Raw genomic sequence first — 9,757 nt, forward strand, 5'->3', positions numbered from 1 at the left:
GTTCAGCAGCAGACAGGAACAGGATGCAGGAGCTGGATTCCAGAACTGGATTCAGGAATGCGTGGCCTGGGACTGAAGGCAGAACAAGGGCAGAGTCATTCTCAGATGACGGCCATTGAAGAAGAGAAGAGAGCAAGAGGGCGCAAGACCATCAGCTTTGTACTGAATATGACGTCTATGGGATGGAACACCTTGTTGGTCAGTGTAGGGTCACCTGTCCTGTCCGCTCCTCCCCACAGACGTGGCCTCTCACTCACTGCACCCTCACCGTGGTTTAGCAGTGACCTGGGTCTGCACAGGAGCAAGTGTAAGCAGGAGCCTTTCTGCAGACCAGCCCCTGTTAGTAACTGTAAACATCCAGCGTTGTCACTTGTAGAAGCAGACACTGATTGCAAAATTATTCCATTTAACTTCAGAGAGTGCTGTTAGTTAGAAGAGACTGAGCTGGAAAGTAAAATCACCGAACAGAATTAGTTCTGTTCTAATTCAAACCAGGACAGCAATCCTTGCCTGTCTACTTTTTCTGTGGTTGGTTGAAGCCTGGAAGCCATTCTACTGCCTTTGCATGGTGTGAATCCCAAGCTGGTAAGTCTCACAGGGTCTGAGGTCCCTGAAAGCAGAGTCTGCTCTGCTTTCTCTGCACTGTTTTCTTCTTATGGGGAATTCACTTGATTGCAGAAGAGGTGACCTAATCAATTCTACCAAATCAAAATAAAATCCTGACGGACAAGCTTGTGGCAGAACTGCCTTCTGATACTATGCTCTTGTTCTGGAAGGGCTTTTACTGTAGATACAACGCAACAGGAGCTGGCACAGGAGCTGGAACTGGAGTGCTGAAAGGCAGAAAACAGTCTCTTCAGTCTCTTCAAGAGTCAGTCAGGTCCAGCTGGGATAACTCTTTGGAGAGCTCTTTGAGTGTCTCAGCACTGAACTTTCTAGTTTCTGTGTGTGCTTCTGTGATTTAAACTGGGTTTCTAACCATAGCTCTCAGCTTCCTCGAGTAGGAGAAATTTGTCTTTAAGCAAAGCACTCATAAATACGCAATGAATATTTTAAAAGCAGTTCTTGACCTCCCCAGAACCTTGTTTCTGGAAGCCATGTTGAGAATTATTTTCCTTTCTTCTCCGCTGAAGGAAGTATGAAAAGAAAAGATATTTTGGCTCTTCATTGTGACATTTGTCATTAGACTGATGCATTTCCTTGAAGCAACTGCCTTGGTAATTTCAACTGACCACTAGCCATTTTTAACTTTAGTCAACTCCACCACTCAGCTTAAAATTGTTGCAAATTTGCTGAGGGTGCGCTTAATCATGTGTACAGACATGCTGTGAGATTCAGTTGGTATATTCCTTACAAAAATAGTTGGCGCAGTTTTGCTGCCGTTGGAAATTGTGTGATTATGCAAATTATAAACTGGATAAATCAGGGTTTGGTTGCATGTTTTACTTTCTTCAAGTATGTGTTAAGGTAAGTGGAAGAATATTTGACTCAGCATCTATGGTATCAAATGTAGTATTTCAGAATGCAGATTTTGAATGTTCTTTGATAATACAGTCCTTGCTAAGGTCTTTTTCTGAGTTTCTGTTACAGTGTGGCCAAGTTCTCAATTATGAAAAAGTCTGACATTTGGTCCCCAGAAGTTACTGTCCACTGCATCATTTATTTCTTACATAAATCATTATTTGGCAAAATAGAACATTGTATGACTGAATATATTTTATGTTTTTGAAGTTGTCATACTCCAGTGTCTTCAGAGGTTATCCTACTCAGAGTAGTTATTTCCATATTGCTTCAATATTGTTTGAAGAAAAATAGCAGTGAGCTTTATACGGCTTGTGAAAATTGAAGTTGCTGATACCTCCTGTAGTCTTCTTTATTGGTAAAGGCATTCCTAATCAGATTTTTTTGCGATATTTAGTCTTTACTGTAAGAATTTGATTTTTTTTTTTTTGTCCCTTCAGATATAGCGTAATTTACAATCCATTTTGAAATTCTTGAGTTCAACTATTGTTGCCTTATATGCATTTTTTTCTTTAAAAATTCTAGCAGAATTACATTTTAAAATTTTCTTATTGGTCACTCAGAATGCCAATTTTATATCCCTTTTTGTTTTGTTGGGGGGTTTTTTGTCTTTGAATCTAAATGTGTGTGTTTTATTTCATGCTTATTTTTTTGATCTTTCATGTGCACACATCAAGCTCCAAAGAGCCCCTGTTTTTTCTGTACTGTGTCAGTCTTTATTCTAGTATGAATTCATTTTACTTTTGTTTATACTTTTGTCATATCTAGACTCATGTAAAAGGAACCATCCTAGTTTACTTGCTTACAATTCTGGTTAACTTTAAATTTGATCCCACAGATTACATTAAAGTAGTTCCTATGGTGACAGTTCATCTACTGCATTATATTGTGATCAGTTCAACATTGTCAACAAGTGTTTTTAATAATGACTTCATGTACGCTCAGTTTTCTGGGTTCGTTTTTTATTTTGCTTAACCATTTTCCTTGCTATGTAGTATCACAAAACATGCAATGATGAAGCTTGTTGTTACAATGTCCCCCACTCTAAATATTCCAGATTGTAATTTTAAATTTTTGAGAATCATCATCTTGTTTTAATATCTGGCAAAACATAATGTAAATTAAATTTATCTGTGCAAGACCTAGAGATATGTGAAGTAGATGTGTTAACCTTGCTTCAAGATATTAGTCTAGAAAAATGACTGAGGTGTTATGTCAAATAAAGGATGACACAAAAAACTACAAGGTAAAATGTAAGCATTTCGGAGGCTTATGGCATAACAAGGCATACTCAGAGCTTTCAAAGAGCCTTTCTCCATAAAGAAGTTTGCTTTCTTAAAATAAAAAATTAGAGGTCTCTTCCCCATAATTTTATTTTGAAACTTGAGTTTGCTTGATTGCTGAATGAATGGTCCACGTGTCAGATTAACTCTTGAAATGTGGGTATATCTTTGTGATATTTAGGCTTTTTCTTTGTTTTAAAGATTGATTTAAACTTTTTCTTATTTTAAACATTGATAGTTTAGGAGAAATAGTTACTCCCTTTTTGTATTATAAATGAAAATTAGAATTATGTTGAACTCGTACAGTAGTATTTGTTTTTCTTTCAGCTTTGGCTGTGTTTGACTTTCCTTCATCTTTCCTTACAGCGTGAGTTTGTTCTTGCATAGAAGCTTACCTCTGCACCAGTGGGTTTTTTTCAGCTTCAAAAATTGTACATTTCATACAAGTTGATCAGGCTGTGTTACTTGTTACAGTAGTTAAGCACTCCAATGCATGACGTTGGCATAAATCTTACCACAGCTTGCTATTTAGAAGCTTTATTTGAATGTACTAGAGATTAGGTTACAGACCTGAGAGAGAACGTTTAGCAGGTGAAGAAGTGCAGAGGAAACGTTTAGCTATTTCCCTTGTTTATTAATAAGCTTTTAACATACATTTCTTCAAAAATTAAACAAGTGTTTGTGTGTTTAATACAGACAGCAAATTACTTATGAATATGCAAAATTTCAGTGAAAAAATGATGTTTTTCATGCTTTTTTCTTAATTTAAAAAGGAAAAACACAAAGTGCAACTTTTCTAAGAGGCAATTTTAAAAAATTATGTAATAGGAAAATACTTTTACATTTAGAACATTTCTGTGTCCTCTTTTTGATGCACATAAGTTGATTGTTGAAGCTGAAAGTCTGTTACTCTGAGTGGTTTACACCTGTGTTACCAAGTAAATAGAATTGAGTTCTGCAAATTATATCTTGAAAACTAATAACGTCTCTTACAATAAATTATTTATGGACTTTTCTTTTAAAATTAATAATTTGTTTTGTCTTAAATAGAAATTGTAGTTGCTGAAAGTGTTGTTGTCATTAAGAAACTGCTGCAAACCCAGCCAGCACACCATGGTGAAATTATTAAACATATGGCCAAACTCTTGGATAACATTACAGTGAGTATTTGTACACAGTGTCTTATTTTCCTTATTGACTGGTAAAAATCACACAATCTTCTTTGAATGTGGGCCCTAAATGGAAGTAGATATATTAAAGAATTATAGCATAATTTTTAATTTCTTGCATAAAATATACTTTTTCATGATCTTAAAGAGCTATCAGATGGCATCAGTTTGTATGTTATATCTGGGAAGCTGTTTTGAAGAAGATCCATGGAAATGTTGGCTATGGCTAATACCATTAGGCCAAAAGATGAGTAGTTCGTTTAGAATGTGAGCAGGTAAGTTGAAATGAAAATAAGGGCAAAGGCAGCACTTAACTTGATGATTTTCAGCCTGTTGTCTTACTGATCTGGGGTGAAATTTAAAAAATTTTATTCTGTATCTTTTCCCTACCCGCAAAATACCTGACCTTCCTATGTACCAGACATGCTGCTGAGAGTGTGCTGCAATGTTTCTTGAAGTCGCATTTTTATCTTTTGGGTATTGAAGATTCTGTGGCATTTGCTATATTTGCTGTAAAATTTGCTATGTCGCCTATTACCTATTCTTAGATTAAATTAACTTCCCAAATTCTTCTCACAGTCCCAGTTATTAATAAAACATTTAGTGGTCTATCCTAAATTATAGTGTGGGGCTGAAAACTGTTAGGTGCCCATTGCATCATGCCCCAAAGGAGACAGATTCTGATATGTCAATAATTATTTTTCTGTAGATGATAAAAATAGAGTTGTTCAGTATCATGTAGTTACACGTTTATTGGTGATGGAGCAGTAAATAGTCTCTAAAGCAGTGAATCTTCTATTTTCCATAGTTGAATTTTACAAAGTTTGGAATATTCAAGGGAAGAGGAAATGTGGTCTTTTCATTTTTTGCTTACTAAACAGATTAAAGAGATAAATCTTTGGCTGCTAAGAGCTGATGATCAAACTTCTTCACTGATTTAAAGAAAATATTGGATTGTTCATATCCAGAGTCAAAACAGGCTATATGATACTGCTACTAATTAAAGATCAAATAAGTATTACCTATTTTATAATAATCACCTGCATTTTTAGAAAATATCTGCAATATTTTGATTGTTAATTATGATCTCATGAATTGTGTATAATCTTATACACATCTTTTGCCATTTTGCCAAATGAGTGTGTCATGTATTTTCCACATATCGTACAAGAGAAATAATTGCTTTGTAAATATTCTGTTTCACACTTAAAATAATTTTACAGCTATTTTATAGAATTAATACTTCTGAGTAAATATTTTAAATTTAAAATACAGGTATTTTCTTGACAAAAAAGATCTTTTTTAAGTAGGGGGTGGGATAGGAGGGAAGACACGGAGTACTTGAACTACTTTGATGTACTCATCTAATAATGAGGTTGTATAGCAAATAATAAGTAGTAGAACAGTCCGTTCTACATAGAACACAGCAGTCTTAGAAATATACTAGAAGTCAAAATGTGAATCTGAACCATGCTTCTTACTGAAGAAAGAAGCAATGATAGTGAGGTAGACTCCCTGTAGGATGATTGTTGTACATCCTGTTTTACGTTTTTCTTTGTAATTTTTAAATAATTTCCAGAAATGTGTGCCACAGTATGTTTGGGACTTGGGATTAAACAATAAATATAGAGGAAGTTCATATTTATAATTTGAACGGTGTATCAATATCCTGAAATAACTTGCACCTATTATGTTTGAAAATGGATGTATTTTTCTATGGAATTACAGAATCATAGAATGATTTGGACTGGAAGGGACCTTTAAAGGCCATCTAGTTCAACCCCTCTCAACTCCTTCAGCCACTTCTGAAAAGGATGTTATTATACTTTTGGGAAGGTGGTATTTGGATTGCATAGTTACTGAGATCTGAGTTTGAAATTTCAACATTTAATAAAGCATTACTGGAATTCCTGAGATCTGCACATGTATTTTAAGCATTGATCTTACCGTGGCAAGAGTGGTTGTGAGTTGACATAACACAGTTGCCTTGGGTTTTTTTCTGCTATAAGACAGAAGCCCAAAGCAAGGATTCCTGACATTTACTGCGTTGACAAATATTATACAAACATACATGCACACTTTTGTACACTCATATTGTACACAGATTTCCCACCCACACCCCCCACCTTTTCTGTTGGGGAAAGTATTTCTGGGCTCACTTTTAAATTCAGATGGAAACCTAAGGGACCTACTTATGCAAGAGCATATCACACTTTGAAGGACTCTTGCATTTGGACGTAGGAGAAGCAGCCAAATGATAAGCCAAACTTGAAAGTCACTGGAGGGTGAGGGAGTGTGGGCCAAGAAATCCTTTGGTGGTTCTTAGCATTAAATGAATTTCAACTCCATTTAAAACACAACTGAAAGCATGAAAATAATTAAATACAATTAAATAGAAAAGCACTTAAGGTGAAAATAAACTTTTTGATTGTTCTGCCGTGATTTAGCTTAGGTAAATGTTGATCACTTAACCACTAAAATAAAAAAAAAATTGGTGTAAACTGGATATACTACATTTTTGCATTAGTGCCTGAATTTATTTCATTCATGTTGATATAAATTTCCCATGTGTTAGCCTGAGATTGTGATTGTCAATAATGAGATGCCTAGAAGTCTTTTGTAGCAATGTTCATTTTTACTCATTTTGTCTTCATCTTCTTCATCTACAGAAGCAATTTAGAAAGGAGTAGGATGAATACTAAGCTAAATATGTCTGACCAAGTATAAGAAATACTAGGAAGTTCAAATAAGAACTTCTGAGCTCTTATTAGACCACTGACTCTTATTTGCAGTAAAGTTTAGGATTAGGTCCATTTCAATTTGTCCTTTAAATGATTGTTTCTTACATATCTGAAAAGGGTGCTTAATTTTCTTCCTTTGCTTTTGTATGTTACCATTTGTACCTTAAAATTCTATCTCCGGTGTGCCCAGGCAATGATCTATGAGATCTACTTTTTGTCTGATATTTGTTCAATACCTAGACCTGTGCATAGTACAGCTAAACCTAGCTGTAGTCCATCTCCTTTCCTCCATACACTTCAGAGGTTGTAACTGAGAAATGCATGTCGGATGGTGTTCTGAAGATATTAAATAAAAGAATAATAGCATCTCTTTAAACTTCCATTTTTTTAAGTCATAAAAAATTTCCATTTGTTTGTTAATGTGTGAATAACGTCATGCTTTACAGTTTACAGAGATCTAGACAGTACTAGTTTTCCATTATCTAGTACCTTTTTGTTCATGGGACTGGCTTTCCACCCTATAAAGCGTGACATTTTAAAAGATTTTCTTGAGGGCTTTTTCAAAAGCTTTTAGAAAATTCTCTCATCAAATATGTGTCATATTGTCTATTCTTTTAGAAAATCTTTTCTTTAAAACACCTATCATCCATAATGTGTCCAAGGGCAAATACTTAGAGATAACTTCTGAATTAAGTTTTAAAGTGTATTGGTTAGACTGCATTGATTAAACTGGATTAAAATGAGACACTGTTGTTTACATCCAAGTTATGCCTCTTTTCATTTATCTTAATTCATTTTCTCAACGGAGCAAGAATTAGCTCGATGCCTTGATGGTGCTCCGCACCAGAGGTCCCTCCCACCCCCAACCATGCTGTGATTCTGTGATTTCCTAATATAAACATGCTGCAGTAGTCTTCAGATTAGTTCCTGCCTTTTTCTTGTTAGAGAAATAATTTATGATGGTACATTTTACCCATTGTAAGTAGTGTTTCCCAAGTAGAGACTGCTTTCTGAGTAGTGGGAATCTTGTAGTTCTGGAGTAATTTTTCTCCAGACTTTACCTTACGGTACTACTAAAGCAGTTGTTTTTTTCTTTTGATACCTGACATCCATGGTTTTCATTACAGATTTAGTCCTAGTGCTTCCTAGAATATGAGTGAATATATGAGAGAAAATATGAGAGAAGTCTGAAGTGTTTTCTAATCTACGCATGAGGAGGAACACTTTTTGGTGGGATAAAGACAGGATAAGGAATTGCAAATTTAGAGGAGAAAAAAGATAGATGCGTGTAATTTTGAAGAGCTTCATATGTATGGAAAAATGTGACTTGTGCAAGCAATTAAGAATTACTAATTACTGGTTTTCTTATTGCTGGGATACCACCTTCCGAAGTGTGTAGAGGTTCAGATAACTGAGTCCTTGAGTTCTTGATGGTCTACCATTTGAAAACAAAACAAGAAAAACAACACTCGTCTTTTACTCCTATTCTTCCCAATGTACCTTTCCTCTTTCTGCCAGTCTGACATTTCACATCAACTTCATCCCTCTTTCCATTTCTGATTTTAAGAAAAATTACAAAAATTGTTAGCTATGCAGATTTTCTTCTGGATGCAGATAAATAGACCTCATTTGCGATTTGAGTGTCTCTTCATTTTGTGACAAATGTGGATAACCAGAATTGGCAATTTTAAGTTGCACTTGAATCTGGTATGTTAGAGCTGAATGACAATAGCTTTTGAATTGTGGTGCTTAGAGTGAACTGAATCTTTATCATGTCTTTCTCTAACCGGAGTCTTGCTTTGAGGGGAGAGGGTCTGGCTGGTTTGGGTTTTTGGTTTTGTTTTTTGGGGTTTTTTTAACCATGTGTTTATTTTCTTCCAGACAGGAAATGGATTAAAATGGCAATAGAAACTGCCTTCTGGTACTAAGGCTTAAAAAGTGCACTTAACTGCTTGCTCAAGGCATATGGAATAAAACATCAGGCAATTTACAGTCCCGTTTGCCTTTGAGGATAATGCAGAGCAGGGCTGAATAATGAAAGTATTTCCTGCATTTTTGTCAATTCAAGGTCCCTTTTAAGCTATACTGGAAAAGGCAGTGAAGGTCTGGAAGTGGCTTCGTTTCTTGTTTGCTGTTTTGAATGCCCTGGAAACAGTGGCTGCAGGATCAAGCACTTGGTATTACATGATTGAGAACTGCAAGGCTTAAAGAGGGAGAAAATTTGTGTGGTTTTTGAACCCAGCTGAATCCAGTGACGCAGAAACATTGGGTTCATCTGTTCAACTTGAAACTTTTCATTACAATAGATGCCACTCAGTTTGATTCAAAAAATCTCTAATTGGTATTGATTCTTGTTGCACAAAATTAAGTAAATACTATATGTATTAAACACAGTAAGCTAATCACCTGGTTGAAAGACAGACTCTCACAAGAAATTTAATCTGTCTCCCATTGTCATTACTTTTCAAATTAGGTTTTGTTTAGTCTATTTATTTTACATTCCAGAGCTAGTTACTGTAATAATTGCATTTTACAAACTGGGAAAAAACTTTAAAGGGGAAAGCACTATGCTTAAATGCACACTGTTTAAATATATTTCATTGTGGTTTTAAATAGTAGTCCTGGTCTTGACTAGGAAGAGTACAATATGATGTTTTTCTTTCGTAATTCATACTGTTCTTGAAATTGGTCTGCTCTGTGAGCTATTTTTGTTTTAGGAAAAGGCTGTAGTAGGAAAAGGGATGTTTCTAATAGTCTGCTGTGCAAACTGTGGCATTTGGTGATCTCTTGTAGAATTCTAATATTTTAACAAGTCTGTAATGAAATATTTTAGAAAAATAAATCTAGCATAACTGAAATCTGAAGTTGCCTATATATTCTTATTTAGAGGTATCTAACTACAGTAGGCAACTTGAACTGCTCCAATACTGGAAAATTTAATGTAGCACTCAATTACAATTCTTTAGCCCAATTTAAAATAATAGATTGGGAGTAAGGTCTTAATGCAGTGTAACCTTTGGAACACTAGAAATAACCTCTTTCC

The 9,757-nt window shown here is 35.1% G+C and overlaps 1 protein-coding gene across 1 annotated transcript in view; it reads left to right on the top strand.

Moving 5' to 3' along the window:
- AP3B1 (adaptor-related protein complex 3, beta 1 subunit) overlaps positions 1–9,757 on the top strand; it is a gene marked incomplete at both ends in the record, with an annotated part of 34,473 nt that overhangs the window by 13,446 nt on the left and 11,270 nt on the right. Inside the window, 1 exon segment of the mRNA XM_010140489.1 lies at positions 3,855–3,964. Within this exon segment, the coding sequence (XP_010138791.1) occupies positions 3,855–3,964 (110 nt within the window).

The sequence above is a fragment of the Buceros rhinoceros genome, unplaced genomic scaffold (assembly GCF_000710305.1).
Source record: "Buceros rhinoceros silvestris isolate BGI_N320 unplaced genomic scaffold, ASM71030v1 scaffold1887, whole genome shotgun sequence".
Classification (NCBI taxonomy): Eukaryota; Metazoa; Chordata; class Aves; order Bucerotiformes; family Bucerotidae; genus Buceros; species Buceros rhinoceros.